The sequence below is a fragment of the Polypterus senegalus genome, chromosome 12 (genome assembly GCF_016835505.1).
Source record: "Polypterus senegalus isolate Bchr_013 chromosome 12, ASM1683550v1, whole genome shotgun sequence".
In the NCBI taxonomy this organism is placed as follows: Eukaryota; Metazoa; Chordata; class Cladistia; order Polypteriformes; family Polypteridae; genus Polypterus; species Polypterus senegalus.
In genome coordinates this window covers 165,312,213-165,331,825 of record NC_053165.1, presented here as the reverse complement: position 1 = coordinate 165,331,825, position 19,613 = coordinate 165,312,213, and the positions used below count along the sequence as shown (strand labels likewise).

The 19,613-nt window shown below is 47.1% G+C and overlaps 1 protein-coding gene across 8 annotated transcripts in view; it reads right to left on the bottom strand.

Moving 5' to 3' along the window:
• Nucleotides 1-8,289: 8,289 nt before the first annotated feature.
• gramd1a (GRAM domain containing 1A) overlaps nt 8,290-19,613 on the bottom strand; it is a 96,383-nt gene continuing 85,059 nt past the window's right edge. For 6 of the 8 annotated variants that reach the window (XM_039770677.1, XM_039770671.1, XM_039770674.1 and 3 more), the window contains 4 exons: nt 17,293-17,304; nt 14,889-14,996; nt 13,212-13,332; nt 8,290-12,194 (listed from right to left, as the gene is read on the bottom strand). In XM_039770677.1, the coding sequence (XP_039626611.1) occupies nt 12,102-12,194; nt 13,212-13,332; nt 14,889-14,996; nt 17,293-17,304 (334 nt within the window). In that variant the 3' untranslated portion in view covers nt 8,290-12,101. The remainder of the gene's footprint in view (nt 12,195-13,211; nt 13,333-14,888; nt 14,997-17,292; nt 17,305-19,613) is intronic. The other 2 variants (XM_039770676.1, XM_039770679.1) reach the window with 1 other exon arrangement.

Sequence of the window (19,613 nt, the reverse complement as noted above, 5' to 3'; positions counted from 1 at the left end):
GAACTGGCCCGTTATGCCATCCAAGACTCGCCTTCTAGGTGCTCCACCTGCCCCGTCACCAAAGTCACAGTCACTCTGACGCCGTTGGTCATCGTCTTCCACTGCGGTGACCCTGCGAAGCTCCATGCATCATAATGGAAAGACAAATGTTCTGGGGGGTCCGGGTGGGGGATTCTGCTGGAATGTACCTGAACATTTGCTGCCAATCACCTATTGCCACCCTGCTCATCTTCAGGTAACTTGATGGGTATACAAAATACAGTTTGCACCCACGACCACCTGTGTGCCAACCCTGAGACATCGCGTGTGTGTCTCCCACATATGGGCCAACGGTCTTAATGGGCACGCCGACCTGCAAGGATGCGACTTGCTTTCAATCCCGAGTGAGGGGGCCGCACAGCGCTGTGAACAATTCTCACAATCATGGATGACACGAAGAACTAAATGCAGAAGTCGCCTCACGTGTTGTTATGGCGTTCAAAATCTTGTGCAAAATTCACGCACACAAATGGTCGCCATTGCAAAGCCGCCTCTTTCCTTTGACCAAACAGCGTAACTTTACAATCACTTGGCTTTCGGCTGCCAGCACAGATGCATACATAACATTATGATATTAGAATGAATGGAATCGTTAAACAGCCATCCTGCTCAGAGATATTGTGCCAAGGCGCCCTCGGAATGTAATGGACGTTTCAGACAATTCTCGGTCTTCCATTTCAAGACAGCATCACTCTTCCTCGGTGTGTTATCGGGCAGTGGACGCTGCTAATCTTCACACTCTCACCCGTGCTCATCCTGCAACGAGCTCTTCTACGTCTATCAAGGCTGCTCTCCTGAACGCGAGATCAGCGTCTAATAAAACTTTTATTCTGCAAGACTTTATTACATCAAATAATCTGGATTTCTTCTTCACCACTGAGACTTGGATTTTAAATGGTGACTCTTCATGTTTCACTGACTTGGTTCCATCAGGTTATTCATTTTTAAACTCTCCTCGTTTGACTCGTCATGGGGGGCACTGCCACTGTTTTTAAAAGTATGTTCTTGTGTCGCAGCCTTACAAGGGGTCCGTTTAGCAGCTTTGAACTTCGACTTTGTGAAGTGTGCAGCTCCCCTTCTCTGCTGTTTGCTGTGGTTTATAGACCTCTGGTGATTAATGACACTTTCATTTCTAATTTCTCTGATCTCCTGGCTGATATCACCCTCTCCCATGACAAAGTATTTATTGTTGGTGATTTCAACATTCATGTTTGTTGTCAATCGAAACCTTTGGTCAAAGACTTTTTATCACTATTGGACTCATTTGATTTTATAGAGCATATTAATACGCCAACTCACTCTCTCGTGCACACCCTTGATCTCGTTCTTACTCGTGATATTTCAGTGAATAGTATTGATTTATGTGATGTTTCTTTCACTGATCACTTTTCTGTAATGATGGATCTGAATATTACTGTTGATCTCCCGACTAATAGCTGTCCTCCACGCTGCACGCGCTTTTTAAATTCTTCTACTATATCTGATTTTAAGACCACTTTCTCTAGTCTTTATATGCATGACCAAAATAATGATATCGATGACTCTGTCGTAAAATTTAATTCCTCCTGTGAAACGGTTTTAGACGCAATTGCTCCGCCCAAGATACGCAGTAATAAGGTAAGGCCTGCTCCCTGGCTGAATGAAACTAGGCGATTGCTGTGCCGCGCCTGTCGAACTGCCGAACGGCGTTGGAAATAAGATGGACTGACTGTCTCTGGATCGGTGCAGCATCCGCAGTGATGTGGGCTCTGCATCGGTCTATTGTGGTGAAAAGAGAGCTGAGCTGTAAGGCGAAGCTCTCAATTTACCAGTCGATCTACGTTCCTACCCTCACCTATGGTCATGAGCTATGGGCAGTGACCAAAAGAACGAGATCACGAATACAAGCGGATGAAATGAGTTTCCTCCGCAGGGTGTCTGGGCTTTCCCTTAAAGATAAGGTGAGAAACTCAGAGTAGAGCCGCTGCTCATCCGCATCGAGAGGAGTCAGATGAGGTGGCCCAGGCATCTGAACAGGATGCCTCCTTGGATGCCTCCTTGGCACGGTGCTCTGGGCACGTCCAACCGGGAGGAGGCCCCAGGGAAGACCCAGGACACGCTGGAGGGACTGTGTCTCCCGGCTGGCCTGGGAACACCTTGGGATTCTCCCGGAAGAACTGGCCGGGGAGAGGGAAGTCTGGGCCTCTCTGCTTAAGCTGCTGCCCCCACGACCTGACCCCGGATAAGCGGAAGAGGATGGATGGATGGATGACTGACTGTCTCTAAACAGATTTTCAGGACTTCTCTTTTCAATTTCCAGGCTGAAGTTAAGAAATCGAAACATGACGTCTTTGCCTATTTAGTATCCCGCCATTCAAACAATCCTAGGGTTTTATTTAATTTAATTAACGCAGCCATTCAGCCTCATTCTGTGATGGGATTAAATAGCACTGTTCATTCATGTGAGCAGTTTCTATCATTCTTTGTCAGCAAAACTGATACTCTCCTCCGTGGCATTGTTCAAACTGAATATGAACTTCCTACTGTTAATCATGACATTGTTGTAGATTCCTTTGATCAAGTCTCACTGTCAATGCTAAAAAGAACTGTTGACACCCTTAAACCGGCCTCCAGCCCCTCGATGTTGTACCACCATGTCTCTTAGTGGAAGCCTTTGGATGTTGGGCCCATCTTTACTAGCCATTATAAATGATTCTATTAGTTTGGCGGTTGTGTCCTCATTTTTTAAACATGCTGCAGTCCGTCCCCATCTAAAAAAGGCAGGATTAGATCCTGGAGTTTTAACCAACTTTCATCCAATTTCCCAGCTGCCATTTCTGGCTAAAATTCTAAAAAAATTATTTATAATCAATTGGTCAATCACCTTAACTCCAATAATTTATTTGAGATCTACCAATCTGGTTTTAGGCGTTATCATGGTGTTGAAACGGCACTCCTGAAAGTGTTCAACGACATCTCTCTTATTACTGACTCAGGTGACGCGGCAGTCCTTGTCCTCCTTGACCTGTCCGCTGCCGTTGACACCATTGACCATGAAATATTGCTGATGCGGCTCGAACATCTTGTTGGGCTTAAAGGGGCTGCTCTTAACTGGTTCAGGTCATATCTAACTGGTAGACACTTTTCAGTGACTTTAAATTCCTCTTTTCATCTACTGCTCCTCTTAAATGTGGTGTTCCTCAAGGATCCATTTTGGGTCCTATCTTATTCTCTATATACCTTCACCCTATTGGAGCGATTTTTAGGAAATTTAACATTTCTTTTCACTGCTATGCTGATGATACTCAGGTTTATATTCCCGTCTGCAACTCTGCAACAAATCAACTCCACAACTGTCTGTCTGAACTAAGATCTTGGATGGCCAATAATTTTCTTGATCTAAATCTAAATAAAATGGAGGTGCTTATAGTGGGTCCACCAGCTAAAGCCCAAATTGCTCTTGGACTTCTCTGCTCTCTCTGTCTTTTCCAAACCTCAAGTCCGCAATCTTGGTGTTATCTTTGACAGTAACCTCTCTTTTGAGAAACAAGTCAATTCTGTAGTCAAGAGTTGCTTTTTCCAGCTTTGTCTATTAGGTAAGATCGAGACTCTTATCTTTTAAAGATCTTGAGAAAGCTACTCATGCTTTTATTTTTTCTCGCCTCGATTATCGCAATTCGCTGTATTCTGGGATTAACAAATCTCTGATACACAGGTTACAGTTGGTCCAGAATGCTGCCGCTCGCTTTCTGGTTCGGGCAAGAAAGTCTGACTCTGTTTCTCCAATCTTAGCTTCTTTACACTGGCTGCCTGTCAGTTTTCAAATTGATTTTAAAATCTTGCTGCTAGTTTTTAAATCTTTACATGGACTCGCTCCTGCCTGTTTATCTGAATTGTGTGTTTTACACCAGCCATCCAGAGTGCTTAGATCTTCTGGTCAGTTGTCTCTTGTTGTCCCTCGTCAAAGTGTAAAACTAAGGGGACAGGGCCTTTGCAGCTGCTGCCCCTCGCCTGTGGACTCCCTACCTCATCATATTAAGGAGTCGTCTACAAATTGAACTGTTCAAAACGAGATTAAAAACTCACTTCTGTTCACTTGCATTCAGTGATCTTCAGTAATACTGATGGTTTCCTCTTTGTGATCATATAACATTATTTCTATTCATTATCTACCTTATTTTATGTTCATATATTTTATTACTATTTATGTTTGTTTATTGTTTTTTCTTTTATTCTATTATTGTAAAGCACTTTGGCCGCAGCATTACTATGTTGTTTTAAATGTGCTATAGAAATAAATTGACATTCTTTTCTTACTGTGATGAGATCTCGCACTGCCACCTGGTGGAATCTTCCAGATTTACGTAAAGCACGCGCGCGAGTATAAACCGCACAACGCTTGCGCAGCAGTAGCGTCCGCGGGTGTACACGTCACGTCACACAAACTCGGCCTTACTTTTCACTGAGCGCCTCCCACCCGCCCGAGCGGATACGTTTATCCAGTCAGGCCCCTTTACACGCGTATTCGCTTACGTCAATGAGCTTCTCTTTGGACATCTTGAAGCCTTCAACTGTTCCGCCCGCTCGCGTTGTAAGCCTCCATGTCAGCAATCCGCACCTTTTATTTTTATAAATTTGTGTTGACTTTTAACTACACTCATCTGTCCATTTATTTCGTTCTTAGGCGGTTCCCCGTGGATTTGGCGCACTTTTTTTCCATATCCGACGGAAGTCACGTGGACTGGGCTCCCTTGACAACGTTTATAGCAAGACTGCGTGAAAAAGACTTTATTCAGAAATTCAAAGAATTAAAGTCAATTACTTTCCGTAGGCTTTGAGGTTAACTGTACAAGTTGCGCGGCTTTACCTGTGCGTCAGTGGCAGCGAGCGGGGACGAGGAAAGCCTCAAGTGGCTCCTTAAACGACCGACGCCTTTTTAACATTTGAGACACAACTAATTCCGGTTTTTTTGGCTTTTCCAGTTGAGGTGTCAGTAGCGGGATTTGAACCCGCGGCCTCAGGATTTCAAGGCCTCCTCCTTTAACCGCTAAGCCTCACTAACTGGCTTTGTTTGACCAAAACCTCAGACGACTGATCAGATGTAAACCTGTCAAACGTAAAAGCCGACTACAGTACAGCGTATAAAGAACAGTTACAGCCATCGTCACTGCTCCGTGCTCAATTAAAAAAAAAAAAAAGCATACGGCTCACCAGTTCGCTTCGTTGCGGATAAAAACTCAAGAAGTCTAAAGCCACGACAAGCCCCAAGTCCGCCATTGATCTGCACAAGTTTCCGCTGCGAGCGGTCCTTCCCGCCTATTAGTCTGCTGAAGCTACGCCAGCTCGAACTTCGCGCCCAGTGACTTCCGGGAATATTACGGAGGCCTCAGACGGACAAACCTCATGGCTTACCGTTACCTCCCAATCTGCCTGAACTCACTGCGGCTACACCATTACACAATATTTAGTACATCACAGGCATATGATAGGCGAGGCCACAGGGAAATATAATCTATGTAGACAGAAAGCCTAATGTGGTTTAAGGCAAAGGAGATTTGTATTAACTGTGTAATATAAGGGGGTGGTTGTATTTCGCATGACAAGTCTGTGCCGGCAGAGAGACCACCTGGACGGATTTGGGGGAGCGGAGCCGTCATGCGGGGCGGAGCCATCATGCAAATAGGCGTGACCATCATTAGGAGGGGCGGGGTGTGTGTTAGCCTTCGAGAAGACACGATGAGGGAGCCCTTAAAAAGCTGAATTTAGGATGGCCGCTCCGCTGCTTAAATCCGTTAGCCTGGCATGATGATGCCAGCGATCTTGTGAAGGCCACTAGCTTCGACCCGCTCACAGAGCTGGGATAGCGAGTAGTGATGGCGTCGTCTCCAACCCCAAATGAGTGCGTGGCATTGAGCGGACAGCACGAATGTGCAGATGAGGGACATCACTGGGGCGGCAGAGAAGGAGCCGTGGAAGAAGATGGCCTCCAGTAAACCTTGCATGACGGTCAGACACAGCAGGTCACAATGTATTAGGCCATCTGGTGGCAGTGACAACAAATTGTCAGCTGGAAAACTGGTCTAAAAAATATGAAGCCCTATCAACATATTGTCATGAAGAAGACCCACTGAAGGGCAGGATTACAAGATATTTCAACATTAGCAGCAAACGTGTAATTCCGAGAGCAGAAATGCAAATCAAGCAGAAGCACACAGAAGAACCGGTGCAGAGCCGGTGAACGAATCGCATACCGAAATGAAGTTGAGTTCACAAACAGTAAATTGGATTTATGCGACTAACAACTACCCAGAATCCTGACTTTTATAAAAGGCGCTACACAGGCAGGCTGGCACATGCCAGGAGTGCCACCTGCACTGCAGTGGTGGTCTGTAGCCGACGGATGAGAAGAACGCCGCAGCACTTCCAGCTTTCAGTTTTTGTCTCGTTTGCTTGCCAGAATGGCCGCTGGACCAGCTGATCCGATTCAGTTTTAAAAAAGTTTGATTGGCGAATGTAAAACGCTTCCCGTCACAAAAGGTGCGAATCTGTGGCTCCACAAGCAAGTGCAGTTTTGTCTACCTTTTAATAAGCAAGTGGACCCCTGTAAGAATACTACCCAGAGTGCTGTGCGGCTGCTACTGAATTTAAAATAGGGACAGAGGACAGGAAAAAGCCACGGGTGGTCTTGTGTTTTCCCGATGGCGGCCGCACTTTAATCGTTTCAAGCCAAAGAGGCCTGCTGTCAGATCTAATGGAGTAGCTTTGGTGTGCCAGTGTGAATGACCAGTCATTGATACGTCTGATGTTTGTCATGATGCCATTTCAGATTTACTGTACCTTTCAGGGTGACCCCATGAGGCCGACTACTGGCCATACCGCCCACCCATGTCTGCCTCGTGTCTCGGGCGTGTGGTGCACTACTTGTCTTGTTGTCATCATCGTGCCATGGCCTCGACATGCCTGCCCTTCTAAAGTCCACATACGATATGACTGACGGATCCCTGGCATCTAGGTAGGCATCACCTCCTGGGCTTTCAGTGTCCCAGACGACCTTTCCCGGGTGAGGCCGCTGCTCTCATAGCTGAAGTCCGAGGCTCACGCAGCTCCAGGAGGCTAAGCTAAGGGTGACCTCATGGCGTGGACTGGGAAATTGTCACCCTAAATGACTTCTTGAATAACGAGGCCACAGCTAAGGTCACAAAAGAGCGTGAAATGGTGGCAATCCATAGTACGAATGGACAGGAGAAGCCCTGGCATGTGGAATTTGTGTTAAATTGCATGGAAGAGCAATGGAGCAGCACATCCAAACAAGAGCAGAAGGACCACGCCGGGGACAAGTCCAACTGACGCCATTTTCAAACAGAGGCAGATTCAGGAGAAAACAGTAGAAGGGAACCCCGAGCGGCTCTGGACCTGGGCTGGTGGTGTACTCGTGGAGTTGTTAAATGTGTCTGAAGGAGCGAAAAGGACACCAGTGCAAATGGAGCACGGCCTTCTGTGAATTCCAGGTTGGTGTACATCAGGGGTCTCATCTCGTCTCGGTCTGGTGAATGTGCCCAAACAGAAGCTCCATGGATCTGCAGGAAAGGTCCCACCAGCGCCATTAGAAAGTAAAGGACTCGAGACAACAGAGGAGCCTCTCAGAATCACCAACCCTGAAGTTGTGAAAACGGCGAGATCTGATGGGCATTCTTGGGGATCAGAAAACGCAATTAGAGTTCAAGGAGGGGCGGATGAGACCTGCGAGGACTTATGGAGCAGAAACATGGGTGCCAACAAGAAAAGAGGATGTTTGGATCGACTCTGCTATGGTGTAGGGGTCTCACTGGGGCTGCCTGCATATGAGGTGGTCCCATCATGTGCGGCAGAAGAAAAGACGGACAACTAGAGACCCCCAAAAGCTAAAAGGTACCCCACCTCACCACAGAAGGGGATTAAGAGGGAGACTCCGAGTGCGAGGGGTTTAACAGCCATTGTGTCAGATGAGTGCCATCGCAGTAGGGTGGTCTGCAGTGTGTTCATCTACTGGGGTCCTTCTTGGTCAAGTCATCTGCTCCTCTCATTGTTAGTTTAACTGCACGTCAAGGTGTCACACGCACTCCCTCATGTCACACATTCCCAGTCCCCACACCCAGTGGAGAGGCACCTCAATGTGCACCACCATAGTGTAGCGGCTTCTCACCTCTGAAGTCCTGGGGTCTTCTTTCTTGGGCTCACCGGGGAGGCAGGAATCTGAAAGACTACATGAAAATACGGGCAGAGCAGCTCCTCTCCAGCTCATCTAAGTTTTATTAGACCTGAGGACTTCAGCACTTTACAGTTTCATTCTTAGAATAAGAGAAATGAACCAAATGAGAGAGACATGAACTGAAATAAGAAGATCAAGTCAGACAACCAGCAGCAAGATCAACATGGAAGGAAAAAAAACAAAAGAGTAGCGGCTTGGAGCACAAAGAGGACCCAAACACAACGGCCAGGCTCAAGTCTCGAGCCCAGGGCATCGTCCGCCTTCCGACTATGGCACCCCAGGTTAGTGCCGTTTAAGCAGCCGCTGCACTCATTTCAAATACTGAAGGACAAGCAGCGCCAGTCTTGGACAGTAAGAGGCGGAGAAAATAACGTAAAAAAGAAAGAAAAAGAGCGAGGCTCATAAGTCAGGTCCAAACGTGGGGAGCACGTCTGGCACATCGGCCTCCCCACCCAGTGTATTACCACGCGGCTTTGCGCCCACCCAAATCCAGGGCCCATCCGGCAGGCCAGCAGATTAAACCCAATAGGGTCGGCAAACGTGAAACTGAAATCTCATTCACCTTAAGGAGGGGCAGCAGAGGTGCTGAGGTTTGAAATCCCAGTGCAACACCATTTCAGATTCAAAGGACCACACAACAATAAATGGACCCCAAACCAAAGTGGTCCCTAATAAATAAGCCCTTAACAGTCCAGAAATGACACAATACTGACACCTGCCCGAGACAGAACATCCCACAGCCCGTCACCTGCAGTGTCACTGGGTCTCCTCCGCTAAAAGAACAAGGAACGGCAGCTGCAGAGGAGGGCACGAAATGTGAGCAGCCGGGCCAGCCCGATTTCTGAATTTCATCAGGTAACCAGAGGTCTTCATTAAAGATCAGCAGAGCACCTCAAAGGACCTTCATCTCAAGCCTGTAACTGCACACTAAGCTCTCGTGGACCCCAACGGATGCACAGTGCCAGCTAGAAGAGGACTCTGAGCCATCGCCAAGGGCACTCTTGCCCAGCGTTCTCCGTTACCCTCCACTGAGCCCTGGGTCTGGGCTAGCGGTTAGATTGGATTTTTTTTGACTTCTACTCCATAGAAGATCTGAAATATTCAGATGCTAATTCTGAACTTCATTTTCGATTACAAAGCCATCGTAAAGTACTTGCATTATTTTTGTACCTTTCCCTACGCCATTTGGTATTTACACAGATGCCACCCTTTTGTTGACTCGTTGCCATGATGGGGTGGCCTGTTACTGGGGGTCTAACCTGCAACTCACTGGTGTGACATTTTTAAAGTCAATTTCTATATTTCGGACAGTACTCTTCATCACTTAGCGTCTGGCAGTTTTTTGTTTGCATCTCCAGGTACAGGAACTTTGGCTTTGATGACCGCGCTCTGGACTTTGCGGTTTTGACCCTTCCCTTAAGTCAGTTCAAACTGACGGTGGACTTCTATGCTGGTCCATGCCACCTCCATCTTAGATGGACTAGCTGGCAACTGTGCCCGCTCATCTTCCGTTAACAAGGAACCTCAGCCGCTACACTCCTGAGCCATAAAGAGTCACACTTATCCTACAAAGTTGCCGAGGTTGGCAATGGGGTACCATGGGTATGCATGAAGGACCACAAGGTCAAGACTCCACTGTAAGCCAAGTTCTTCACTTGAACCTGGAGCCACAGCAGGCTCACACCCCACTGGACTCAAGATAGCACCCGCGTTTATGAGCTTTTGACTAATTTGGACACCAAAGAGACTCGAGTCACCGCATGAAGCTCCGATTTAAAGTGACGATGAGGCGACCGACTCTGCCCACTGTGCCATCTTAACAGCGCAGTCAGAGCAGAGGTAACAGTTACATGCACTGTGGACACACTCAGTGATGTGACCTGAGGGGGGTGCTCATCACCCACAGAACTGAGCACTCCCGGGCACAGGACAGGGCTGGGACGTCACTACAGCTCAAAGGGTGTGCCACCCTGCGCCACAGCCATCTTACTCTACCTTCTACATACCAAAGTCCACTAACAGATAGCAAAGGAATAAAACAGCTGGTGAGGAAAAGTAAGAGAATGGCATTTGTGGCCCACAAGGCCATTTGTGTCACTTCACTCACATCAAGCCATCAAGTGTGCTACAATCTGAGAACAACTACGAAAAAAAGGAAGAATCCGAGTCGTAATTTCAGAGGTTACTTGATGTCTCCCGGACATCTGAACTCTTACTCGTGTCAGATTCTTAAGTACGTGGGCTACAAGGGCCTTGCGAGGGTCCGCGGAGAAGACGAGGACCTCGAGGTCAGAAACACGGAGACATGGGCCTCTTCATCATCATCACCACACCGTTGCAGAGGATGAAGCACAAGTAATTAGGGGTGGGCCGTACACACACCAAACCCTAAACACACACACAGCAATTAAAAATCCGGAGGATCATGAAGACTTTGGTGTGTTCATTTTGACTCCTTCAAGTGTGGAGAGTCAGCCTGTGCTAAGCAGCTTTGAGGAAGTCCCCTCATTTTACAAACATATCATATAGAAACTGATACACTTGTGTGCTCACCCTGCAATGGACGGGCGCCCTGCCTTGTGCCCTACGCTTACTGGAGGTCCGGCCCCTCGAAACCTTGCTGGCTTTGAAAATGGCATGAATGGAATATCACACACACACACACCTAACCACACTGTCTAATCACGCAGACGTCCCCATCCCGTATCTCACTAATGTTACTGGTTATGACTTGTGGGCTCTCAGTTTTCAAAGACAAACATTGAGTTGAAAGGCCCGGCCTTACATATCTTGCCACCCTGGTAGCCAAGGCCAACAACAAGAATGGCGCATTTACAATGGCTGGGCCTTCCTGCTTAATGCTGAAGGAGTGAAGATGTCACCTCATTGTTCTACTGCGCCTCCCTCACTCTTTGCCCACATAAGGTGGCGTTGGCTCCTGCTCATGGCATCTCATGGGCCATTTAAGATGAAGACTATAAGATAGTGTGAAAGTCTCCTTGGCCTACGAGAACTGACTGCCCCTGATGTCACAGGTGGACGTAAAGAGCGGGAGATGAATTGTCTCGCTGCCAGCAATGTCCTAACGCAGGCACAGAAATCAAAACCTTTCAAAAAGGCCAACAAGTACCGCAGGATGTCAAACCTCAGTGCAGCTGCCCGATCCCTAATATATTAGTCTTTGTCATTCGAAGGCGGTGAAGCTAACTGCCTGCAGTGTAGCCCCTCTTTCAGTGCAGATGACGCAGGCCCCCGATCCCAGTGCGGTCCGAATTTCAACGGTGATGCTGGCCTCCTTCTTCCATCACAGCACACAAGTGTGGCGCTCCCCAGCACTGAAGCACAGCAGTCATGTTTCATCTTTTTCAATTCCTCCTCGGACCCCGACTGCAGCTTTGAAGGTCAGCGAGAGACCCTGTGCTCTAAGATGCCATCTTGACGTGGCAGCAGTCTGCTGACCAAGGAGAATTTGCTCTTTTCCATGTATATAAAAGTCAAACCTTCCATTTTCTTTCACTTATCACAGCTCAGCCTCTTGGATGAGGTTTGAGTGAAAATGAATGTTTTTGTCCAACGGCAGTTTCAAGTAAGAACAAAACACTGATTTGTATAATTTAAAAAAAAAAAACAAAACAAAAACTAAAAGGTCATGCTCCTCCACGTCTGCACAAGGCTGCCATGAACTCTCATTTCTCTCCATTGTTTCGTAGTCATTTTGACCTAATGGGTTTCCGGCTCCCTTCTGGCCACAGCTTCTGCCTATTCATGCAAAAGTTGGCTCAATGTATTGCACGTTGCTCACAAGACCCTCCAGCATCCTTGGAAAACCACATCACTAGGCGAACGGGTCCTCTTGGTTGTTCTCCGACGTCAGAGGGGCCTCCATTGTTAATATGCCTTTATGCAGCTTCTCCAAGGAAAACTTCATCTGGTAATAAAAGGTACAAAACAGTTAGCTGCCTGGCAGTCCGTGTAAAGCGAGCCCAGACCCCAGGTGGCACTCTCTCCAGCTGCCCATTCTATTGTTGTGGGCACAGCAGAAAACGAAGCCATGGCCTCGTTGTCTGAAATTCAACGCAATGAATGGACCATCTGGTGCGGCACCCTGCATTAACCTTTCTGATGTCAGCCATGACTTTATGATTACTGAGTAACTGACTCACGATAGTCAGGCAGGGAAACAAAACCAGCTGATCTGTCAGGGGCTTCTCCTACAGCTTCACAAGAGAGGAGGGAAGACGTTTTCATTGGACAAGCAGGAAATGGCCGCCATGTTAACCAACATGCAGCTGTGGCCTGAAAAACTGAAGGTCCCCACTTCTGTTAGTGCAATACAATGGCAATGGCTGTGATCCTGTATAGCTGACCCTTGTGCTCTTTAAAGAACGGGTTCAATGAAAAAGAGCCAAGGATCATATAAACATGGAGCACTTGATGTTACTGTTGGTGCTTGAGGTAAAGAAGGAATGAGTTATGGCTGCTGTGTGAACCCTAACATCCTGCACTGGCTCTGGGGTGTGTTATGTGAGACAAGGGGAGCTAACTTATTGAGCAGTTGTGACTTTAAAAAGCACACCGAGAGTTGCTTTACCATTTCAGTTACACGGCACTCAGTTCTTTATGAACCGCCCTGGAGAGCGCCTGTGCAGTGTCACCTGTGCCAGTTTGTGTAGGCCGCGCTGCTCCTCGTAATGGAGGTGTGGGACTCTGGGTGGGTGTTCAATTCACAATCAGTGAAGGAGACATTCTGAAGTGATGTGGAAGTGTCACCTGACCATGGCTAAAACCCAAAGGACACGACTACCAATAAAACGAGGGGGATGTGAACTGCCTGCTCACGTACAACTGAATCTGATTTGACCAAAATAAGAGTAATGGGAATAAAAAGTTTGAATGAAATGTTCAACAACGAACACCATAAGCCGTTGCCAGACTATCATCTCACCTCATCCAACAGTCGAACTGAGGCCTTGAGGATCTGCTTCCACTTGCGGACTTCGGCATTGTGGAACTCCTTCTGCAGCTCCAGAATGTGAGCCCACTCTGTAACTGTCTGAGGCAACTTCCTGAGAAGAGAAAGAGTCGAAGTGCGTAAAGACATCGCCTAGCGGCGCAGCAACAGGGGGCCGACACACGCAGACATTCCACAGGCAACTCAAGATGAGGGAGAAAGGTCACAGTCACTTCGGAGAGCTTTGAAAGGTAAAGACCACCAGAAAGAGAGTAAGAGGGGCCATTGGTTTACTTGGGGCATGAAGTAAAAGAGCACAAATGAAGCACCGCAGACGCTATCTATCCAAAGCAGTGGTGCAAGTTACTGAAGGCCTCTCTCGACACACTCCATTCTAGCATTTTATCTCTGAACGCAATGTGTGAAAAAGCCAGAGTGAAATTTCAGGCTGAGGTCAAGAAAGGAGTTTACTGGCAATGTTAAGTACGAATGTCTTTGCTGAAGAGCTCACTGTGTGGTGTCACTGGGGAAGTGTTGGTGCAGCTGGTACAAGCAAGCATGAGGACATTACCCCAAATTTAGCTTCCAGTTCATTTCTGAATCCATTTTAAGATTCTTGTATTTGTTTTTAACTCCTTTAATGATTGGGCCCCATTGTATCTGTCAGAACTGCTGCACCCTTATGGAGCGTCTCGGCCTCTCAGGTCAGAAGACCAGATGCTTCTACTTGTTCCTAAGCCACGATGCAAACTTAGAGGTGATCGGCCTTTCTCAGGTGCAGCTCCAAATCTCTGGAACAATTTGCCATTGCACGTTAGGCCGGCTCCTTCACTTGCTGTCTTTAAATCGGATTTAAAACCACTCTTGTACTCCCTGACCTTTGACCCCACGTGAGGTGTCGACTATCGGAGTACTTGCGCGTGTGTTTGTTTCTTTTACCTTTTTGGTTATTGTCCGTCCTATAAGTTAGGTTTTATTGTACAGCACTTTGGTCAGCCCTCATGTTGTTTTTAAAGTGCAAAAGAATGAAATGTTGGCTGTCAAGTCCAAACCAAAGGCCTTCAGATTATTAACCAGCCATCTCATTTAGCTGCGCTAAAGGGCAGCGCGGCTCCTAACTTATGAGGCAATGGCGGACGGGATCTCTCCTCCAGCACGTGATCACTGCCTGTGTGGAGTCTTGCCATTTTATTCGGCCGATGCCTTTATTTAAGGCTTATAACATTTGTGAGACACAATTGGCTGTGTTTGTTTTCTTTTTCCACATGGAGCACAAACAGGTGAAGTGACCCCACAACCTTAGGGTCTTAGCCGCTACTCCACATTGCCTGTTCCGACTGTCCCTCCACATCACCAAAGTCATGCTGGTTAGGGTCGGGGTACAGGTCGCCAAGGGTCATGCCTAAGGTTTTTGCTTTAAAGTGCGCTCTGGAGTCTGGTGGGCTGGTAGTTTGTAACAATTCCTGACTTCCACTCGATGCCTCCCTCCACCTTGAACTGGATAAAGCAGGCAGGAGAATGTTGTGGGCTTGGCATTAGTCACACGGTTTAAAGCCCAGTACCCAAGATGGCAGGCCACACTGCCAGTTGTTCACAGAACTTGCCTAAAGTGAAGGAAGTGTTTGGTAGGACAAGAAAATGACAATTAGGGGGAGCAACACTCACACTCACCCATCTGAAAGTGCAAAGGTGTGCAGAGTCTCAAGCGTGTGTGCGGCTCGCTCCAAGGACCACAGCTTGTAGAAGAGCAGCATGTTCAGCACCACAAGGACCACCAAGCTGAAAAAACAACAGATGCAGGAGTGAGTGCTCATCACAGATGTCACATTCTGCCCAATTATTTGACATAGAAGTGCTTCCTTAAAATGACAGGGAAGGAGAAAGGCCCGGTGGACATGGCCCTAAGACTAGTCTGAATACCGGGCGTGACGACTGACGTACAGTGAGGAGTCTGTTATGAGCAGACAGCACTTCAACACATCTTCAACCCACTCCACATGGCCGGGGTCTTATCAATCAATCAAATTCACTGCCGTCAGTTCAGCTTAATGCAAGGATTGAGGTAAGCAAACCGGAGTCGACGCAGATCCGAGTGTGCCAGATGTGAGCCACCAACAGACATCACTTTACACGTATGCTGATCTAAAGCATGCAAATCTAACATGGGTGATGGTCACAATCGAGTTATCGAGGTACGTTATAGGGTATACAAAGTAAAACAACACAACAACGGTGCGTGTGTGCCCTGCAGAACTGAATGACTCAGGCTTCAGAAGAGGGTGTCATGGACGTGGCATGTGTCTGTTTAGCCAAGGCCTTTACTTTGTCTAATGATCACGACTGCCCTCTCTTTTCAGCTCTCTCACTAGTGGGTGAAATCGCACAGGGAAGTCTTGGGGGGAATTGAAATGGCAGGCCTGACAGCGGGTCAGCAAGCACAGCAAAGGTGACATAAGCTGAGAAGTCGGTACTGGCAATTGAGTAAACTGCTACTGCCACTTCAGAGTATGGGTGAGGAGAGTCTTTGGGTAGAGTGCCAGCTAGCACTGGCACTAAGACTGCTGAAGGTGTCGCACTTTACCATATGGCCGGAGTGCGTCAGCCATCTGAGAAGGCAGCTGACTACTGGCTGTTTGTGGGAGACCCAAAGTAATAAAAGGCATGAACACTAAAACAGGAGCTAAATATTCTGAGAACACCAAGGAGGCACCAGGATCGAGTTTCTAGTTGAATCAAAGGGGTTCCTGTGAACAATCAATTCACATCTGCCAGTACACGTGAAGATAGCGATAACAAACATACGACCAATTACTGGAAAAGATGTCTGCAGATGATGAAAATGTTCAAAATGAAGCAGGCTGCAGGCCACAGGTCCTGTCAGCAACACCTCAACTTCTAAACTCATCCACCCAAAAAAATAAATAAAATAAATTGAATAGAAGAAAACATCATGAAGTACACTTCAAGCACTGGGAATGGCCGGAGTGGTTCATAAAAATCACATAAGCAGCCTGGCACGGGGCCACCTTGATTATTAAAGCAACTGTGCTTAGTCAATCTGCCAGGCCCTGAACCCGACAAGACGCTAAACAGCCAGCGAGTTGCACTTCAATGTTGTCATTCTGAAGATTGGCTCACCAGTCAAACAACATTTGATTTGTAACTGAACTTCCTGGCCTTCCTATCACTGAAAGTCATCAGATTAGGCAACGTCAGTCCAATCCTCCAGTGCCAACCACTTGGGGCCCACAGCCCAGCACAGGTACCTGCCACTTTATTTCTTTGGGTCAGACGGTGTCATGACACGGTAAAGGCTGAAGTTGGCTCGTGTGACACTGCTGCTATGCTCGTCTGCAGTCATGCCATGCCACCCTCATCTGGCACAAGTCACTGCACTGCTGGGTAGATGTTTTTTGGGTGGTAGACCATTTGTATATATGAATGACTCAGCTCTGCACAAAACCTCCTTCAGGATTTCTACTCGTGATAAACTCATGCCAGCGCCTCCGACGCACACTGCCTTGCTCGCCACAATCAAAGCCAATGCCTACATGAGATTCACTGGCACCCACCTACTTTAAGTAGGATTCTCTGCCCGTATGATGCGGTCGCTGATTGAGCGATCCACAGTTTGAGTAGTGAAGTGACCACTCAGTGTTTCTTGGCCTATTAATGAGGGGGCACGTTTCTTAATGCCTGCTGTTATAAGCAACCTGCTAACAAGCTGCCACAGGGCAGGCTGCTGTGTAAATCAAAGAGATTTCAAGAACAAAGGTCATCAAACAGGTGGGCTTTCAGCCTTTGACGGTGGCTCAGCAGCTTTGTAACTGGACACCGGATGTCGTCAGCAGCACAGGATTCTAGGATGCTTGACGAGAGCAAGAAACATAAGCCAACGCCAGCTAATATTAATATCAAGCAGAAATTAGAAGAATAAGAATTACTTAAACAAAGCCTATTTCCAGATTGCTAATTGCATTTTCTGAGTCATGCCGATATGCTGCAGATGCGCTGATGTGACTCGAAACACAACATCGAAAACAATCATTAGCAGTGGAAATGACTCATACAGTACCTTACACAGATCCTGCAGCGATGCAGCGTTAGGGAAAGAAAGAGGGACAGACAGACAGACAGACACAGAGAGAGACACTTGTTTAACAGTCAAATAAAGACACACAAAGAAGTAGTGAACCTCTGAGCACATGTCAGCGGCAGGCTTGGCACAAGGAGGAAGCCAATCCGTTCTTTAAACTGATCCTACTCCATCACTGTGTGGAGGGTGGCTGAGCCAGGATAAGGGGACAGCCTCACGTGTGTCCCAGCGTCTCTACAAGCTCTGCATGTGTGGTCACTTCATGCGTTCACACACAGCCGTGTTGGCTACGGCCACAGACTCACAGCTTGGTGTTACGCCGTGGCATTTGTAGCTGGGCATAGGACTGCAGATTTTAGGGACCCCCCTCCTCTCTCAGTATTAAAAGGCTGACCAGGGGCTGGTGAAGCACTCCAAATACTTTGGGACGATTATTGATAACAAGCTGACCTTTCATTTCCGTAAAGAGCTATTGAGTAAGAATGGGCAGAAAGTGACGGGTTTTAAAGCAGACACACTGTAGGCTCAGAATCTGCTTACACTCATGGACTTGTATGTTGCCGTGGGAAGTTTCATATTGGGAGCAACAACTGTCAATAGCACTGTTAGTAGTTAAATTGCGGCAGATTCAAAACGTGCACCGCGGAGTCCACTTTGGTTTAAGCGGCACAGTTTTGTCCCCCAAGACGAGAAAGACCAGCAGTGAACCCTTGACAACTGTCATTAAGAGGCACAATAAAAGTCAGCTGATGTATGGTGAGTAAACTAATGGATATCCACCAAAGACATATAAACAACAACAAGACGCCCCTTTACGGTCCTTCAGACCAGCTGAGTGACAGGACAGATGCATTTGATCAGACTGCTAAACGAAGAGCAGCGAGAGCCTATCAGGTGCTGGATGTCAGCCCTTCAGAAATGTCTCGGCCTCCCATGATCCTCTCTGTGATGCTGCCAGTCCTGGGCATTCAGCCTGCTTCAGAAGTATAAACTCCCTCCGTGGCTTTTCAAAGATCCTTCTCAATGTCACAGCAAATCGAGGTGGAGGCCACAGCCGCTCTACTTGACATTCGGTCGCTCCCTGCTCCTGTCTCTAAAGGGTTTCCTCTCCAGCTAAGAGTTTGTGTCCTTTTTCACTCCTTGGTGGCTCTTCCGTCATTCAGATTAGCCAACTGAAGTTCATTTCCAAAGACTGCAGTAGTTCAATAGTTAAAGCGCCCCACTCCTTTTGTGCCTTTAAAAATCCAACAGATAATGAGAAGCTGCTGCAAATGGCCTGATGTGCTCACCGTGCGCGGAGTCTCAAGCACGTCTGAAAGGAGGCCGACTCTGCTCTGGGAAGTCACCGTCGCGCTGCAGATTTAAATTCGTCAGACTCGAACGTAACAGACGGAGGAACTCAATCCCAGTGCACTCTGCGTTTTGAATTCTGGCGGCTCCAGGGTAAGTTATGACAGGGTACTGTAGGAATTCAGCACACTTAATCTGTAGGAATCCGTGGCGTGTTTTCAGCTAATTATCAATGGAGATCATTTCTAGACTCCAGACTTGTTTTGTTCTTGCAGTGGGTCAATGTGCTTTAAGTGCTTATGTGTTCATCTGCTGCAAACAAATAATAAAGTCGACCTAAGCTAATGCATACCGTATCACAGATGGTGGGGTTTAATGCACTAATGTTACCATGACCTTAGTGTAACGGGCAAGTTACACAAGTTAAACTTTCTGAACGTACTGATTTCAATTCACCATATTAGAATTCCCATTTTTCCTTTAGTGGCAGTGGAAGCAGTTCGAAATTAATAGACACAGGAAGCAGAGGGTGATGGTGCAAAGAACCTCATCAGAGTGGTGACTAGCAGGGGGCAGTGCAGGGGCCGCTGCCATTTTTAATATATATATATATATAAATGATTTAGATAGGAATATAAGTAACAAGCTGGTTAAGTTTGCAGATGATACCAAGATAGGTGGATTAGCAGATAATTTGGAAACCGTTATATCACAGGGATGTGGACAGCAAACAGGATTGGGCAGATTTGTGGATGATGAAATTTAATGTCAGTAAATGTAAAATATTACACATAGGAAGTAAAAATATTAGGTTTGAATACACAATCGGAGATCTGAACTTTGAAAGTCCACCTTATGAGAAGGATTTAGTAGTCGTAGTGCACTCTAAGCTATCGACTTCCAGACAGCGTTCAGAAGCCATTAAGAACATAAACAGACTGTCAGGTTATATAGCGCCTTAATGTGTGGAGTACAAGTCACAGGAGGTGACACTCAAGCTTTATAACACA